The sequence below is a fragment of the Xiphophorus maculatus genome, chromosome 7 (genome assembly GCF_002775205.1).
Source record: "Xiphophorus maculatus strain JP 163 A chromosome 7, X_maculatus-5.0-male, whole genome shotgun sequence".
Taxonomy (NCBI): Eukaryota; Metazoa; Chordata; class Actinopteri; order Cyprinodontiformes; family Poeciliidae; genus Xiphophorus; species Xiphophorus maculatus.
The window spans coordinates 20046655-20066516 of record NC_036449.1 but is presented as its reverse complement, the minus strand read 5'-3'; the positions used below and the strand labels follow the sequence as shown (position 1 = coordinate 20066516).

Below are 19862 nucleotides of genomic sequence, written 5' to 3'. Positions count from 1 at the left end.
AATTCTGTCCAGTTTCCTTGTTTCTGCCAAAGAAAAGTCTCCCCAGAGTAAGATATTGACACCACTGTGCCTTATGGTGGAGATGGTGTTTGGTCAATGTGTTATGAAGTGTTCATTTTCTGTCACACATAGCACATTTGGTCTTATTTGACCAGAGTGCCTTCTTCTGCATGTTGCTGTGTCCCCTACATGGCTTGAAGTACTCTGCAAACAGGATGTCTAACACATTTGTTTTTACAACTGCTTTCTTCCAGCCAAACTTCTATAAAGGCAAATTTGTGGACAGATTCCCCCACCTGAGCTGTGGCTGTCTGCACATCCTGGAGAGTCATCTTGCTTCTTTGATTAATGCTCTCCGTATCATTTCTGTCATTTCACTGTCATATTCTTACAATATTGTTTAAAGGTTCATTCATTTCTGTAATTAAATTTATGAAGGAAATATTTGGTAGATTAATTACACATGGACTGAGGTTTTCTGGCCCTTAAATGTTACTTATGATTTTTGTTCTTACAGCTAATGGAAACACAATATTTTAGATAAGACTTTTATATTTGGGGAAATGTATAATTTTTAATACAGAAAGGTGGGCCTAATAAAAAGTAAGTTTAATACTTGCTTAAAGGTTGTCATTTTTAAACATTTCAGACTGAAAAATGAGACATGACAAGATGTGACAAGACATGATAAAAATAAAACAGCTCAGAGAAGACCTGTAGCTTCCCTGGTCTTCACTGCATTGAGGCTCCTTAAAACTTTGAAACAGGCTACAAGACCAGATCTAAATGTCTTCAGCTTTGAGTGGCCACAGTACAAAGTGTTAGCAAGAAAAAGTGAGTTGCTTGACACTGTAGAAAATCTTAGGATGCAGTAGGAAGCTAAGAGTGTCGCCTGCGTTGGCAAGGGTCATCATGGGGTCAAGTATGGTGGTGAGAGCCTAATGCTTGGGGGCAGGGGGGTGTTGACCAACGTACATCAAGATTCTTACCCTATAAAATCCATTTATTTTCCAAATTCCAATTTATTTTTCCCCAAATTCCACTTTTATTTTTGTGAATTTCATTTTTTCATCTTTACCATATTTATTAACCCAAAAAGTATGTAATCATTGCATGAAAGAATTTTGAAAGTAGCTAGAGGTCAACATTAACTATTATTGTGTTTTATAAATATAACATACTGAAATAGAAAGATTTTTTTTTCCAACAAAAAGATGACTTTAGATTTATAACTACAACCCCAGTCATAATGCACAAGGACATAAAGAGCTAATAACGTCTCATTGAAACATTAAATCACTTATTTACATAAACCTGTGCTGTGCAGCTGTTGTTGCAGTTGCTTGCAGATTTAGTAATTTTGTGGGAGTTACAGCATCTGACATAGCTGATGACATAAACAAAATGAATAACCCATCAATCCCCAAGCACAGTGTCAGTGCTGCAACATGGTCATTTTCTTGCCAAAGGACTTCTTGTTGCCAAAGCTAGCAGCTGTTTACCCTATGATGACAGTAAATAGGAGTAAGAACAGGCCTATAATTGCAATAATTCAAACCTACACATTTAAGATTCGTTTATTTATTGTATTTAGCCAGGCCAGCTAGAGAATTTGCTGAACATTGAAGTTTATTTGGCCTCGAGTGTATTTTCATACACTAGGCTTTTTTCCTTCTTTTAAGCTTATGTACACATGTTATCTTAATTTAATATACTTCCTCTGCAGTGCGTCCTAATGGCAATCAGAACTTTTTTTTTTGTTTCTTTTTAAAACAGGTTTCCAACCTGCACTCTGGTTTTCATTTGGTGTCGAAGTGAAATACTAATAATAATGAAAAAAAAGCTATTTTGCAGCCTGGATGCTGAGCTTGTAAGCAGACATCAAATTCAGGCTGTTTCCAGAGTCCATAAAGAACAAGCGGGATAACCTGCTGGGATCTCGGTTCAGTGAATGGCAAGCCATGTTTGTATCTATGATGTAGATCATAGATACATCATAGATGTATGATGTATCTATGACATGATACATCATGTCATAGTATGATGTATCATGTCAATTTTCTCATTAAACCATTTGTTTTCTCATTAAACCATTTGTTACTGTACTAAGTATTAATTTGGAAGAGCAGCAGTTTGCTGTCATGTACATCATTTACAGTTTATTGCAAAAAGTATCCCCTCTTGACCTTTTCCACATTTTTCCAGATTCAAACAAAACACTTAAAATGTATTTAACTGGATTTTAAGAAGTAGATTGAGACAAACATAATGGTGAAGTGGAAGAATACAGTATTTTTTTCACTTGCTTAAGTCTACTTTTGAAAACAGGGCCTGGTTTTTCATAACACTTCACACAATTAGCACAACACTGCAGATTACTAGCAAAATGGAAGACTTCAGTCAATACTACAATTTCTTACAAAAACCTTATTTTCGTATCAAAACATCAAACACATCCATCATATGATTTGATCCTGTTTGATTCAGTTGAACACTTCCATGTTTATCTTAAAGCACCTTTAACATTTATACACAGAAAGTGTAAAAATAATTTCACCAACACCACATGACACCGGCTGTACAGACCAGTGGATTTATTTACCTCACAGTTTACTGTAATGGCCCAAGCCCAGAAAAATATATGACAATAAGATCCGCATCTATCCACCTATTTGGCCACAATGCCTTGACAACTTTCCAGGCAATGTTTTTCATTAACAAGGCAAAGTCCCTTTGGTTTGCAGCAGTCATAATGTTTATAGTCTGTTCAAAAATGTAAGAATGAGGTCAATGTTGTAAGGACCAAAGTTGGCATGACAATGGAGGACTCCTTTCTGTGTTATGTCTGTACAAAGGGGTAATGTTACACAGGCTTCTTTGCCCTGACAGTGACAGTAGCCCTGTGGCCAATGATATTTCTTCATTAACGGCTATGTTTATTTTATTTCATTAGGATATGTGACTTGTTGTCTTTTTATACTGTCTATTGACCTGATTTGTGTGTCCCTAGCTATTTAAATGTATGTGTGCACACCTGGTGGCAGAGTTTTAACAATTGGATCATATTGTATTGGAAGTAACATTATGATTGATTTCAGTGTCAAAGCTATATAAGCGTGTTTACTCATTTGCAGGATTTTTTATCCTTGACTGTTGGACTGTTTTAATTTTAGTGCCTCAGCAATCATACAAAACTGCAATTATTCAGTTTATTTAAAACTTTGTACAAATAATACTCTTAAAAGCATACCATTAGCATTTAACTCTGCTAGAGAATATTCAATAAATCAGTTTTTGCCATAGATTCTCAACTGGAGTTGACTGAGTCATTGTAGCACACGATTATGTCTTGATCTAAATTATTCAATTGTAGCTTTGAATGTATGTTTTGGGTTGTTCACCTGTTGGAAGCCAACATCAGCCTCAGTCTTAAGTCTGTTGCAGTTCCTGGTTTTCACACTATTTGTCACCATCTCTTTTCCTAGATCCCCTATTCGTTTTGAACAAAGACATTCTCACACTCGTTTTGAACAAAGACATTCTCACACTGTTAAGGCTCCCACAAACATTAATTTATACACTAAACAAACAGTATCAGACACTTGTGATGTACAAGGGAAATTATATTTTTTTGTCGTGCAAACATAAAAAAGGGGGATGCCCATATCTATTTAGATACTATTTAGATACTGACACTAAAATGAAAAATTAGTGCAACCAGTTGTTTTCATATGTCACCTAATTTCTTCTACTTCCTAGTTATGCTCTAATATGTATTTGTTTAATTAGTAATGTGTAATTTATTCTTAGTTTAAATTCTGCTGTTCTCTGAAGGCCTCAGGGCAACCTGTCAACAGGAAATCTCTTTACTATGTCTGCAGCACTCCAAAATTCTGGTCTTGATGAAAACGTTGCCATTGTTAAAACAACGTTGTCAGTTCCTTTTTGTACTCTTCCACAAATGCAGGAAAAACAGATGTTGAAGAAGGTTATGTGGTCAGATGAGAACAGAACTACCTAGAAAATCCAAAGTCTGGTGAAAAACTAATAAACATTGCCCTGAAAACATAATCCCTAAAATGAAATGTGGTGGTGGCACTATCATGCAATTAAAATGCTCTAAGTATACACCCAATATAAGTGTATGTGCATTTCCTAAAGGTTGTTTCACCTCATGTACAATAAAAAGTTAGAATTTCTAAAATGCAAAAATGCGATGGGGTGACCCATTGAACATTTTTAAACAGAGCAGAAACTCTCTTGATCCAAAATGACATTTTTAAATTATACTGAGTTTGTTACAAATAGATAATTGACTATCAATTGTGTTATGCCAGACAACCAAATGTCATTTCAAGGCATTGCTTCACTCTGATTTCTACTGTTGCAGTAAGGAGTAACACAAAAACTGAGACACAAAAAAGTAGACCTGTTTTTCCAGGGCTGAACAAAAGAATTAGAAATTTGATTCGAGTATTCTTTTCTTAATTTATCATTAGCCTTTCAGAGTTCAGCAACTTTTGTTTTAATTGTAACAGAAACTCATGCATGCAAAAACACATTCATTAAGGTAAAACCAAATGAATCATCTGACCCAGATTTCTTCTCTCTTCCTCTACCCACAGCCGTCACCCTGTGAATGGTGCCGCTGTGAACCAAATAACGAGGTACACTGTGTGGTGTCCGACTGCGCTGTCCCAGAGTGTGTCAACCCTGTTTATGAGCCGGAGCAGTGCTGTCCCATCTGTAAACACGGTAAACATTCATTTTGACATTCTCAGGAAATCGGCGTGCATTAGATTTCTTTAGAGTTATTAGGTTTTCATTAAACCAGTGTGAGCAAGTTTATCTACAGTGTCACCAGATGATTTTATTCCCTTAGAAGATGAAGACGTAATTGATGTTTTATGTATTAAAATTATTACCTTTGGCCCACAAGACACTAATGAGCAGTACTAGTTTTAATTATAAATGACACACTAAGCAGAGTAAACATTAGCCCATTGATTAAAGGCGATGGTACGAAGGACTAATGGGTCCTTGGAGGGCTTTTTATCTGCAAGCGCCCAGGCACCCTTGTCACATACAACCAATCTCTAAATTAGAATTATAGGATTCCAATGGTTCATTGACTATTTGCAAGGCGAGGTGGGTGGCTTCCCTTAGCAAGTTCCAATTCCTGAGGGACAGATGGAGTTTTATGACTAAAGTCAAGCTGTTGGAAACATCGCACGCAAAGGGCACTTTGGGTAATATCAAATTCATAGCCTGAACACAATGCTGCATTCATAAAGAGAATGCATTTGGAACTAAAATATATGCAGGTGCATTTGAAAACCGATTCTTCCGTAGTAGTTGACCTGCATTTCATCAAGACAGCGCACATTTCCTTTTACACCAAGTCTTTTGTTTATGTCCATTGTATGTAGTAATAATCCAACACATCTTTTCTCACACAAAAACACCTACAGTAACAAGGCTGCCGAAGCTGCTTGAGGAGATCTAATTCAGCCTGACAGGACACAATGACACCCTTGGCATTTCAGGGAGGGCCTGCTGTTTGCAGGTGCCCCAAGGGTGTTTGGTCAGACTCTGGGATACACATAAATCGCAATACAAGTGGAAGGCTTGGGGATGTGAAGAGAGGACAAAGAGGGAGTGATGTTTAGCTCTCACTTCTGGGCAGAGAACAAACAAGTGGGATGAAGACATGCTTGAGTCAAACCACCTGTCAGGGTGAGGCATGCATTTTTCTAAATAATTACACTGCTGTGCAAAAGAGCTCAGTAAGCATTTTTTTTAATTGATTAATTTATTTATTTGGCAGAGTGGAGCAATTGTATTATTCCTTTTTTGTTGTTCTGAGCAATATTTATGCATCATTTACTATGGAAGAGTTTTACCTTCTAGTTTGAGACCAGAGTCTGAAATTTTCAAAGTATTTTTCAATTAAATGTTTGCTTGTCAAAATGTTAGTCTTGGCTTTGTGGCTTTTGAAGAGGCAAGAGCAGCATAGGATTATCATAATACAACAACATGTAACTATACATGGAAAAGAAATGAAAGTAAAAATCTATAACATTATTAATAGCTTTTGTATAACAGAAAGCAATTAACACTTGTTGAGATTGATGTGTAATGCTCCTTTAGTTTCCGCACCATAACTGCCCACATTTTTATTTTTTTTTATTTTGGTAAGGTTTATATTTCAAAACATGTAACTTTGTCCTTTATGTAAGTTATGGAAAAGTCTTGGACCTTTTTTTAGCCAGTTGACTAGAATTGGACAAGTGGAAATGCGAGAAGTGCAGCCCAGGTTTGTGCTTCAAATAACCATAGAAAAGACAGGTCTCATTTGCGCTATTTTCTGGTACTCTGCATTGTACAATTTACACTGTTAATTGTATTTTTTATTACCTTTTTAGAAGCCTGTAGATATCATAAACATTCAGACTTGGGTCTTTTAAAGAAAAGAAACAAAAACTGTGTCAATAATTTAACCCATTGATTTGACGATAAGACACAGCAGTGGGTCCAAGAATCATCCTTGTGGGACTCCTCTGATAGTAATGATGCCGAATGAATAGAAACAACTAGTTTCAGAAAAAAATGCTTCCCGTCATATTTTCAGTGAGACAAAAATAATAAATAATGTCATAAAGTAACAGCGTATGTTTTAAAACATCTATTCAATCAATTACATCAGTATAATGCTGTGAAGATAATGCTGAAATCAGCCCAAAGCAGAAATGTCAAACCATGGGTTGTTTTAGAAATGAATGTTACTATATATCAAAATCATTATGACAAAATTTTTAATGGATATGTTGGTTAATGTGGCAGTACTTGGCAGCCTCACAGAACTCACTTGCATATTTTTATATTGTAGTTAGGTGAATAAACTCTGCTTTTACTGATTAAAATTTATATTGGGTTGTTGGAATAGACCCAATTGCTCCATCGGTTGTGGGGGAGAGGGGCAGCCATTACAGAAAAGCTCTTAGTGTTGTGAGGCAATGGAGAAGAGAGACTGTATTCAAGCTAGACTCCAGAGGTGATATCGGTCAAAGATAACAATCCGTAAAACAATGAAAACAGAATTTGCTAACAGAACAAACTACACAATGCAAAACATATAAAAAATAACCTGTAAAAACCAGGAACTTTATTTACCCTGTGCGAGTAAAGGACAGATCCAGGGCAGGTGTGACAGTGAGCAAATTGGAACAAATTAGGTGTGAAGGGGGAGCAAAAAGCAAGAGCAACATGAAAGAAAAGCAGCGAACATGCAATAAAAATGAAGAGCGATGACAAAAAAAAGTTTAAAAAAAAAGAAAGGATTTCACCAAAACAGAGCTGGACAAAACACAATTAATCTAACAAATTTACAAGAATTAATAAAACATGGGGGGCGGTAACCACAACATGCAAAACAAATACAGTTCCTCTACTTTTCACTCAAAATAAAGAAGAAAAGATGTTGGTATTAATAAATATTAGAACAAGAGGTGGGGTATTACCCTATTTGGATTGCTTCAATCCTACTTTATCTTTAATTTATAAAACAACAGACCCATGCCTGTAGGTCTCACTGTATTGACAAGGCTTTGATTATTAAGATGGAGAGTTTGAGCACATCTTTTATGGTTTTCAATGATATAACTTATCACTGTATAAAAGGTAATATGTATTCAATAGTAGTATGAGTGTGGACATTCAGCAAACAGGTCAGGTAAATATGCAATTATTCTGTCCTCACAAATTGGCAACAACTGATGAGCACTTAAGACCAGCGATCAAACATCCTTTGTGGAGGAAAACAGGAAGCTGAAACTGTGCTCCTGTGTCCCTAAGCCTGTCTGGCTGTAAAATGTTAACACTTGGCAGCAGCACTGGTCACACTCATCCCACATCAACCTCAACTGAGTTTGTCCTGTAACCTGTGCCAGCTGTCTAGAGGTAAATCAATGGGAGTTAAGACTTGGCGAGCACTTTCAGTGTCTCCTCTAAGCTCAGATCAAAGGGACCTTTACCAGGTCAACATCCTCCACCCAACCACCGAATAAGATTGAAATTATCTATGCTAAGGCATATGAGGAAGATGAGAACTCCTGGTAGACATGGTGTTCTTAGGCTTACTGTTCAGGGATATTTACTTCATTTCCACCTACTTTTTCCAAATACTACTTTAGTTGGAGGGAAACTATTGGACTCTTAGACTGCAAAAGTCAAATATTTATTAAACTAACTATTTAAAAACATTTAGAAAAAAGTACAAACACAACATTTTTGTCTAACATGTACTAGGACTAAAAGCCTTGAAGTTTATTTGTGGCTAACATTATGTAGTGGATCTTGTGTGTTCAGGGCACCAAAACTGACTCGAACCTATGGGTCAAAATTATTTTAAAGTGGTAGTGTCATGTATTACCCAGGCACATAATGCCACTTTATAGCACTATCAAGTAGCTATGTTACCTTCAGTTGCTGTGTATAACAAACCTGACAAAAGAAATTTGACATCTTAAAATTCCCTCTGTATCTTTAAGAAACTCTGACACTCTCCGACACATCCTTAAGCACGTCATCACAACACTTCTCATGCCGTTTACAACTTCTTAGGAGCGTTGGACTGAGAAACAGTTTGTATGATAAGTTCAGCAGACTCTTAGTTCTACCAGGTGTTTGCTAATTGCTGCTGCTACTAGTTTGGTGGAGTTGTGTGGGGGAGTCATGGGGTGGGATGGGGTTCTCTGTGAGACCCTCTGTAAGTTAATTAGTATCATATAGTTTTTATACCACAGCTACAAATAGACTGACCACTTTGTTAGGTATACCTTTTTAACGGCTTGTCAACATAATTAGTGAGTCAGCCAATCATGGCACTTCAACTCAATGCATTTTGCTGGTGCCACATGACTGGTCAGAGTTTTTAGAAAATGCCAATCTACAGGGATTTATACACAGGGATCTCTAAGTTTACAGAAAATGACCCACAAAATAGAAACAAAATAGCATCAAGTGAGCTGCAGTTTTATGTACCAATGATGTCAGAGGAGAATAAACAGATTCCAGGTTCCAGATGATAGAAAGGTAAAAACTGCTTAAAGAACCACTCCTTAGAGCTAAGGTCTAAGGTCTGAATACATCTCTGAATACATGATGTGTTAGACCTTAAAGCAAATGGGCTGCAGTAGCAGCAAAACATAACACCAGGTGCCTTCCTGTTTGCTAACCTGAGGAAACTGAGGGCCCAATTCACTCAAGCTCATCAGAATTGAACAACAGATTGGAAAATAACTTTTTAAAAAGTTCAACTAGTCTTGATTTTGTTAGGGTCAGAGTTTGGCCAAAAACATGAAAGCACTGATCCATCCTGCCTTGTCAACACTGTGATGGTGGGGAATATTTTCTTGGCACACTTAGTATTAACTGAGCATTGTTTAAGTACCAGAGACTCCCTGTGTACTGCTGCTGACCATGTTTATGTTCAAAGCTTGCCCATATTCCAAAGGCTTCAGGAGTATCATACACATCTCAGAGCTAAAAAAAAACAAAAAAACTAATTTCACGACTATATAGTAAAGTGTTCTCTTTTAACCTCCACAGTCACCACATCTTAACCCCAAAAAACACTTTCTTCAGAAGAATATTTCTGACACCTGGTTTAATGTAAACCAGAACTAATTAAGGCACTTCTCAAGTTAAAGTAAGGCCCAACATGGTATTAGCAAGATGTAGCTAATAAAGTCACTGGTGAGTGAAAATCTTTTTGTTTTTCTAAAATGGTTGAAATTTTTTCCAGACATGTGGCAGGTATACGGACAGGAACCATGTAACTTTTCTAGCTGACAGCCATTTAAACCTCTCACATTAGATTATCTCACACTAAATCAGTTTTATAGGGGCACTGAAATGACTACTGGCCCTGAAAGAGACTCTGTCTTCAAGAGTTATGACACATTTTGGTTTTTTTATAGCAAGTTGTAGAGGAGTTTTCAGTCATGCAGGTTGTACAGAGCTGAATGCCGAGAGCAATCTCAAGTGATTGTCACACCAATTGAGCTGTTGATTACTTTGTTTAAATGAGTATAACTAGGTAAATTCTGCACACCTTCTACTTATTTTGTCTCATGAGGAATGGGGAGAGATACCTTCAGTTCTCCTTTAGGAATGGAAAAAAATAAAACAAATAAGAAAACTGTTCGGTTTTTACCTGTAACATCATGCAGGTCGCAGCAGATTTAGCCTACAAGAAAACATTGCAATCTTTAAACAGTATCTGCCTCTGTACCACCTCAGATTACCAAATACATGGGAATGATGTGTGTTCCAGTGGCACAAAGGCTCATTTTAAAAAGGAATCCTATCAACAAGATGGAATCCACAAAGGTAAATCCTACTGAGCTTTAAGGATAAATCAGATGTCAAAATTAATCTGAGTACTTTATTGCCTTGCAAGTCTGTTCTTGCATTTGTAGGAGAAAAAAAAGAGAAAACTATAAGGAGTTCTGTGGCTCTTTCATACAGAAGTGAAGTGATTAACACCAACCCTCCCTCTGCCCTCTCAAAGCAGCTTTCTCTCTCTTCCTCTGCCTCTTTTTGTGCACTCCAGCCTCTCAGTGCTGCCAAGCCAGCGCCTGGCAGGCTCCTCTGCTCGTGGCGCATTAGGATGCAAAGCGCTCCATGTCGAGGGAGAAGGGGAGACTAACAAAAGCGCTTTAGTGTTGCAAAAACAAGCCCATCGGTGCGTGCCTGTGAAAAGATCTGTGCGTCTGCTCTGACTCCCCCAAATCCCCCCAGTTCTCTGCATCACTCCACCACCCCTTCTGCAAAGAGAAAGCTCTCGGGGGAGATGCATCCATTTCTTGTCGTTCTCAATCCTCGTTTCCTGTGTTTCTACCTCCTTCCCCCCTCCCCGATTCATTCTCATGCGGCAGGTCCAAATTGCTTTGCCGGAACGACGATCATCCCAGCCGGAAAGGAAGTAAAGGTGGACGACTGCACCATCTGCCGCTGCCACAACGGAGACTGGTGGAAGCCGGCGCAGTGCTTGCGGCGGGAATGTCTCAACGGCCAGTCTTCATAAAGAGAGACTCCACTGCGGATGGTGAATAAACTCAGGCGAAGCTCTGCCTACTGCGCCATTTTATATGATTGACAGGGCATGAGCACAATTCCTACAAAAAAAACAAAAAGAGTAAAAAGAAAACGAGAGAGTGTAGAATTAAAGAGATGCTCTCACGAACTTCACACAAATACAAAATTTTTGCCAGTGAGAAGATAATGGAACTTGTCTCACGGCTGTTCCCGCCCTGCAGTTTTACTCGGCCTATATATTTTCAAAAGTTGACTCTGCTGCTTTCTCTCAGAAACTTTCTAAGCTTCTTGAACTCTTTCCTATCCACCGGCAATGTTGAACTGCTCATGTCAAGTTTCTGTATGTATGTCATCAGCTTGTTGTTACTATATGTTCTTCACGGCCACGCTGGTGTTGTAAAGTTCGAACAGCAAGAAAAAGAAAAAAAGAAGAAAAAAATTTAAAGCACACTTTACTGAGCTTTTTTATGTTCTCCTGGTTATACTAGGATTACCACTGCAGATAAACTTGAGCTCCCCAACTTCCCTCCGAGAGCTTGTTTACAAAAGGCACATTAACGTTTGTCTTCATAAGACTTTTTAAAATCAATGTGGCTGTTGCTTATCTCTACCCTGCCATTGTCATATTTCATAAACCATAAAAATCCTAAAAAACAGTTATCTTTCTTTATAAGTATCCCATTACTTTGTGCCATGTCTCTGTGTAAGAGCAGCACAAACTGAGGAGGTCAGCATTACCACGTGTAGCTGAGGCGCAAGCAAGATGGCAGCCACTGCAGCCCTTTTGATGAGCAGAAACTACAGCCCTTCCTGACCAACTGGTTTCTTTGTTTGTTTTTTGTTCTCCGAGATCCAGATCTGCCAACTAACTAGCTGCTTGAACTTGTTATCAAAGCACGTAGTGAGCCAAGAGCAGCCTGCTTTAATTTTCCTTAATCAGGAGTATTCTGTAATAAATCATCCAGCTGGGTGCTTGGCAAAGCCTGCTTGCTGGGCACATTTAGCACGAACCGGCACACAAAGGGGGGAATCTGCACATGGTGAAGCGCTTTTAGGCAGCATTCACAAGTGTGATGTCCATGTGACGATACAGCCGTGTCATTCTTCCACTGTCTCAAGACAGTTTGTCGCTCTGCACTCACTGAGGCGCATAAACCACATGCATAAGGCGAGCTAAGATACAGAGCTCTAAAATGTAACACTGATTATGTCACAGATTTTCACTCCGCTCTCTCTTTTATGCACCAGAATGTCTAAGGCAGTGTAGAGCAGCTGTGTGCCCATCGCAATAATAAACATCAAGGCAAATATATTGAAGCACCTTACCAAGCACCATAAACATAAAATCTTTCACTTGATAAATACTACTCATTAATCCAAAGGTGATTTTCCATATGCTCCCGCCATTTATCACAAGGATTTTTTTCCCCGCGTTTCAAGAAAATCTGTTTCCGTTAACCTTTTAAACCCCATTCCTGTGCAGTGATGGATGAGTTGCTTAATAGCAGCTTCTAGCCCTCTGTAATGAGACAGCAATGAACAGAGGATTAAAGACCTGTGACTAAAGAGGTATGTCACCTTAAAAGGCATTAAAACTAATTTTAGAAGGATCCCAAAGTATGGATATCTGCTGCATGTCTTGAAAAGTAAATTGGGTAAAGTTCAGTTTTAAAGAGGCTGTTTGAAAATTATGTTAAAAGGTTTTAAGCAGTTAATGTCTTACCAATAGCAAATAAATATCTTTGTATCGTCATTTAGTGTAAACCCATATTATTCGGTCACAGAGACTGAAGTTAACAAGAGACCCAAGATCAAATTATATCACCTTCTTATAACAATTCTCAAAAAACTCATTGAAGTTTATGTAAATGTTATTTTATGAAGCTTTAAATTGTTATCATCATCATTCTTGCATTATATGGTTATTTTCACAAAGGCCAATGAGTATTGATGCAGGAAATAAAGGAAGGAGATTTTGTACCACCAATAATGTTCCTACATGAAATGTAATGAAACAAAATTATTTCTGGTCTGAGTAATTACTTAATAGTAAAGTAAGTCCTGTAAAGATTTATGTAAAAATGTTCACTTAAATTTATGTCTTTGATTTTTACCGTAGTTTTTAATGTTTTACAAAATAGCACTTACAGAAATTACTATAATGGTGAAGTTGCTTTAGTGTTGGCCTGTCGTGTACTAGCCATTACCTTGAGCCTTTCTGACCAACCAATCTGGGTTTACACTAAGTGAAGTTAAGAAGCGTTATCTACGGTAGGTAAGATTTCTGCTCATAACCCAGTAAAATAACCCTATTTCAAAAATCCAGGGTTATCAACTTAAACAGATAAGAGATTTTAGGTAAGATTCTTTGAAGAGATCATCAGACTTCCACTGTAATAGCCCAAAAAAATATTGCAGTGATTTTGCTGCAAAATTATAATTCCTCGGTCATGGCAAGCCAACAGCTCTTCAAACAACCTATAGTGTCTTCACCTACTGCAAAACAATAAAATTTAATTAGGTGGAGTCAATAATATTACCTTCAAAAAAAGGAAAAGGAAAATGGCAAGTTTTATATATATATATATATATATATATATATATATATATATATACACTGCTCAAAAAAATAAAGGGAACACTTAAACAACACAATATAACTCCAAGTACATCAAACTTCTGTGAAATCAAACTGTCCACTTAGGAAGCAACACTGATTGACAATCAATTTCACCTGCTGTTGTGCAAATGGAACTTTGTACAGAACAAAGTATTCAATGAGAATATTTCTTTCATTCAGATCTAGGATGTGTTATTTGAGTGTTCCCTTTATTTTTTTGAGCAGTGTATATATATATAACCCTAGAGTTACTTATTCCATTCCCACAGCATGAGAACCAACCTAGCTTTAAAAATACAGCACAAACAACCTACAATATGCCATATGCCATTATTTGCACCTCTTAATACTTTTTTCTTGAGGTAATTAAGTCCTCTGTGATATAAAATTCCTCACAGCTGTACCACAGGGGATTAATATAGTTATCTAATCCCATCATCTCAAGTTGCACTTAATTTTTTATTTTGAGGCATCGGTTCAGTTGGTCTATGCAGCATTTTCCAATTATCGTTCTAGCTACACTGTCTCCTTTGTTCACAGATGCAGACATCCCAGGGAAATTAACTAGCCGGTGAATATGCCGTTTCTCTAAATTTCCAAGTCTATTGGAGCTTAAGGCGTTGATTTGTTACATGTTAACTTCCATTTGAATCAAAATGCAGTACATCATCTCAATTTGAAAAACGAGGGAAAAGGCTAAAATGTTGTCATTTTATACAACTGCATCAAAATGGCTAAGAAAACTTAAAAAACTCTCTTGTAAAACAGTATATAGTAAATATCTACTAACATACTAGTGTTGCTAGTGTTGCATCCTAAGCACATTACCAAAGTATTTAAACTGTTCCATTTCAGGAATCAGCTAAAATGGCAGACTGACTTTTTCTACAAGCTCTCACAACAATCTGTATGACTTCAGATAACAAAACTAACAGATAACTTCACGCACCTTTACTTTTTAAAAAATACCATGCTATCTAAGAGCAACAACAGAGTTTGCATCATTTTCATCTTTTAGCTGCTTTGATTTATCATCTTTCGTTGTGCACAGACAGAGCACATCTATCTGGCGAGAGGTCTGCAGGCTCATAAAGCAACACTGACACGAATGGTTTATCAGCTGCAGCCTCTGTGCTCCAGACATTTCAGAATTATGAAACGAAATTCATTCATCATTATTACTTTAAATGCCATCTAATTATTCAGCTTTTAGATGTATCCAAAACAGGGAGAAAAAAAATGCTAGAATTACAGGTCAAAGCCGAGACTGACTGGACAGAAAAAAAGGGAGTTCAAACTGACAGCACCACATACTATATGGACAGGACTCAAAGGCTACGCTGCCACCACAGATGCCTTATTGCTACTGTTCCAGATAAGATTCACAAAGTATGGCCTTTGGCAATCACACAGACTGCGCAGCTCTGGACTTTTCTAAGTGCTGGCTTGTATCATTCCTCCTTTCTGTGATTTACTGTTAGAGTTTACCCCCAAAACTATTCATTGTTTTATCCTCCAACGTTCTAGAAACAGCCAGTGGGTTCAACACGAGTACAAGGACAAGAGCAGTTCATTCACAGCCGAAACTCAAGAGGCTGGATCTAAAAATACACAGGCATTTGATAAAGGTAAAAAAAGAGAGAGAGGAAAAGAAAAAGAGAGAAGATGCAAAAGTGGTGGATTTGATTTGCACACGAAAGCTACTTGATCCTTATTGCAATGTGACATTGTAGCTCACTGTAGTGCTTGCTCTCACAAATGCATTTCCAACGCCTCTGAAGCACACAGCTTTTAGCAAACTAAATTGGATGAACAATGGGTTCTCATTTTCTTGATTTGGTGAGCTGCTCTCATTGTCTGAGCTGGAAAGAAGAACGACAGAAGGTGAAGTGGTTGTCAACAGAAAGTAAAACAGCCTAGACTTTAGATCAAGTGTTGCTGCAAATGTTGGAGCGGAGTTGTTATTCAGGTTGCTCTCAGAGAGCAAATCTGTAAATTTATAGCTGGATTTATGCTTCATTGTAGTAGATTGGATGCAGCCATGCAACAGCGCTGCTCTGCTGCATTGTTTTTTTTTTTGTGGGAGGGGGGGGGGGGGGGGGGGGGGGTTGATTTGCATTATAAGAAAAATCACTTGTTAATCAGTAGATTATCCCAGTGGCTTTCTTTAAGAAGCTACATGGTTAAGCATACAACTGTAGGCTTTAGTGAAACAAATCACACTACCTTTCAAAAAGCAGCACATATTTGCTGTTCTCCTAGCCTCCCATTACTATTCTCCTTGAAAATATGTGGAAGGACGGATCGGCTGCTCTGTCTGTCTTTGTGTACTTTCTTGCAAGGAAGTTGAGTCTTTTTGTACGTTTGCAAATGTTTTGTTCAAACAATTCCATCTGTCCTGTCTTCACACTGCAGGCTTGTACATGGCCTTTTGTACAGGTTCCCCCTTTCTGCTTTTTCCACGAGACACCGACTTACTGTAGCTGGAAACTATCAACGATTGTGTTTTTTCCCCTTATTATTTTATTCTGCAACAAAACTGTTAAATGAAGTGTGCCTGAAAACCAACACAGATGTGGTAAAGAAAGATTAAAACACTGTTACTATACAATCAATTGTATTATTGTTTGGGTGGGGGGGCAAGCACTAAGGATTTGTTGATAGTAGACTCAAATCATAGGAACATTTTAACTCATGAGCATATTTGATTGTATTTGAATACATGTTCACACAAGTTCAATTGAAACCGAAAAACAGAGTCCAAATTTCAAAGCAATCCTTGGTGCTCCACTAGTTGTTTATATGTAAATATCTTCAAAAGTAAAATGTGTATTCTGAAATCTCAGCTGGAGTAAAAAAAATGTCATCAGAAATTACAAAATATGTATTATTCATTTAGACAACAAAATATTTTGTTAAATAGACATAAAAAGAAGTGTTATTCAAAGGATGTGTGTCAGTTCTTTTTTTGGTTGTGTTCAGCCATTTTCTTTTTTTAAATCAGGAGGAAGTTTTGTAATTTGCTGCCCCAGATCACCTTGAGAGACACGAAAGCATCTCCAAAAAACTAAAAAAAATAAGAAAAGACATGACTTGGAGGATGCTTTCTGGACAAATCCTACTGAATTCTTTTTATTTTTGCTAAACACAACAACTAGTGCAGTGAACCAGAAAGCAGCAACCCTAAGGGGACCCTAAGGTATTACGTTTCCAAGGCAGTGGAAATCCGAATAAAAAAAAAAAAAAGCACAGTCCTGCTGGCTCATGGTTGCAGGAGAAGAAGAATAGGGAGATACCAGTGCTTAATGGTTTTGTAATGCTCTCTGAGTTCAAGGGCATTACTCACTGGTTCGTTCTTCCATTCCATTTCATTACAAGCCAGTCCGGGCTTCTATCTCGTTCTCCCTACTAATTGCCCTCCTCAACCTCCCACCATGAACAGAAAAGGGGGAGGCAATTGTATGCAGCACATTGCAATCAATAGCAATTAGGCGTGTCCCTTACTAATCCCGCTGAAAATGGTATCTTGGGAAATGGCCAGCAGAAGGTATTTAAAGTGCACATACCTGAACGTCTTGTTGGGTGTCAGGGCTTTATTTTCCTGTTGTACACATAACATTGACTTTCTGTCAGGTTTTTGGGGACCTATTGTCTGTTATATACTAAGCAGACATTCTCAATTAGATAATTATCTCTTTCTCCTATATTCATTTGCAATAAAAAAAAATAATCACACTCAAAAAAATCCACGCACACACACACAACATTGAGTTCACATGGCAACAAACAAAACAGCCTGCAGAGTAGAATTTTGAGCAACAGATGAAAGTGCTCGAATTGAACTGCAGATCGACAGGCGCTGATGCCAAGCCTGTGCCGGAGTGTTGTTGTCAAGAGGTGGCAAATTATGATCTAATTCAATCCAATTTCAGCTGATCTAACTGCAGACCTCAACCCAAATCCACGAACTTTCTCTGCAGGGTGGTTTAGCTCACCCGTACAAGGCTGGTTGGTTCACCAGATAGCAACTTTACATCAGACACTATTTTATTATCTTTTCACCACCTCCTTCGGATGAGATCTGAATGTCTAACCTAGTTTACAAGTGAGAAAAAAAATACCAGAGAGGGCCTATGTTAGAGGGATTAATATATTTACTGTAGCCTGGATATATTGTACTTTGTCTTTGGGAGAAACTATTTATCCTTCAGCTGCTGTGAGGCCTGCCTGGAAAGTTTTTTTGGGAACAGGGGGTTTACAGCATTTCAGGCATACTATATGGAGAAGCTGGTTGCCTTCATTTGATGACGCAAATTTTCTAAGGGAAAGGGATATTTTCAAGATAGTACCCTAATTGTGTGATTAACTTTATTAACTCAAGACTGCATACAACATCAAAGTGCATGTTGGTGTAAAGTTCAAGTACATAAATGTACTTGATGGTTGAAGATCAAATTTGGATTATTTGTGGTTGTGTCTTGGGGTGGTGTTTCAGCAAGTATCAATAAGTGTGTATGGTTAGTGGGTGTACGTACAGTATGTGAGTGGGTTTGTCACATTGGGGTGAATGTTTGTTACATTGGTGAAAATGGTAGAAGCCCTGCAACACACAGCTCCCAAGAGCAACGAAGGACAGGTGGACAACAGCCTCAGGCACAGAGACACAAGGCACCACCACAGGGTAGCCATGCACCCTGCACAGAGGCAGGACATCAGTGCAGCACAGGAGCAGCTGACCCCAGGCCAAAGGAGCACAGAATACCGGGCTCTGGGACCCAGCACCAATCCCCACCGGCCTAGGACCCACAACAAACCCCAGCAGTAAGACTTCACAGCACATACCTTGTAGGCGGCTCAGCAAAATCAGATGAAAGTTCATAGATCTGAGTCAGCTAACAGCTTTCATTTCTACCTAGTACAACACCACAACAAAATGGCCATCTGTTCTACAACCATTAAGATATCAAGCAAAACATCAACATTATAGCTGCAGCGGAAGCTCAAAAAATTCAATAGGAGCATCATACTCAGCAATCTTTAAAAGAGAAATCCTAGAAATACAGCATTAGCATTATGCTAACCGGAGCAAACGCTCATCATATAAATCAAAGCAAAGTTCGATGAACGGCAAAGGACAATTGGAATCAGCTGGTGAACAGAAAAGGTAAAGAGCAGAGCAAAATGGTAGCTAATAACAAAGCAAAAACAAAAAAAACATGCTGAACAACAGAAATAGTTTACCTGCCATCCGGAAAATCCTCCATAATCAAGATGGAGAATTTGATTCGTTCTAAACTTCCGATTGGCTGTTGTTCTTTTCACCAAAATCAACTTCATCGCCATGCATAGACCCAAAACTTTCACACATTTTCAGCGCACCGTAGACATTAATTTCAGTGATCTTCAGTGATGCCAAATATTGTTTTAATTTTCCCAAGCAACCTTAATACAACTGATTTTTTAAGTTCCATTTCAGAGGAGCTGTAGTCTTGCGCCACGGAAGAGTTATGAAAGATGTCTGTGTGGGCGAAAATTCACTGTCTAGAGTCAACTGATGGAAATGTGTAAAAAAAATTCAAATTGTTTTGGGTTAGCACACACTATAAAGGAAAACTGTCATTTATTCATTCATAATCTTCCTTTGACATATGAGGTTAGCGCCTCCTATGGACCAGCCGCCACTAGGACTGCCACGTCCCTTAAGTCCAGCGTAAAAGGGGGACCAACTAACCAACAGGCCTCTTTTCCTGCTTTCACTAACACAAACATAGTGCCAAAAAATGCCAGTTGATGATAAATCAACAAATCTGTCAGGGGTGAGTAACCCTAGTGTGTCATTAATGGTCTTTCAGCCAAACATTCATTTTAGATTGATCAAAAATTTAGTTCCTTCTCCGTATCTCCTTGAGTATAACGGTGAACTGACTTAAAAGATGGTTTTGGTGTAATGACTTCTTTATCTGTGAGGGGTCTCTCAGCCTATGCCAGTACTAGACTTGTTTTATGATGGATAATTATACTTTTTTCACTAGCTGGGAGGCACCTTTAGATCTCTGGCACACAGAGCCATTTTCCTTCCTGAAGGTTGGACATTCCCAGTGTGTACACTTGCAAATAATTGAAGAGATAAATGTGGCACCTG

The 19862-nt window shown here is 38.0% G+C and overlaps 1 protein-coding gene across 2 annotated transcripts in view; it reads left to right on the top strand.

Moving 5' to 3' along the window:
- Window positions 1-13664, top strand: part of vwc2l (von Willebrand factor C domain containing protein 2 like) — a 28136-nt gene extending 14472 nt beyond the window's left edge. For both annotated transcript variants that reach the window (XM_023336419.1, XM_005800712.3), the window contains exons 3-4: window positions 4626-4755; window positions 10941-13664. In XM_023336419.1, coding sequence (XP_023192187.1) covers window positions 4626-4755; window positions 10941-11089 — 279 coding nt within the window. In that variant the 3' untranslated portion in view covers window positions 11090-13664. The remainder of the gene's footprint in view (window positions 1-4625; window positions 4756-10940) is intronic.
- The last annotated feature ends 6198 nt before the right edge of the window (window positions 13665-19862 follow it).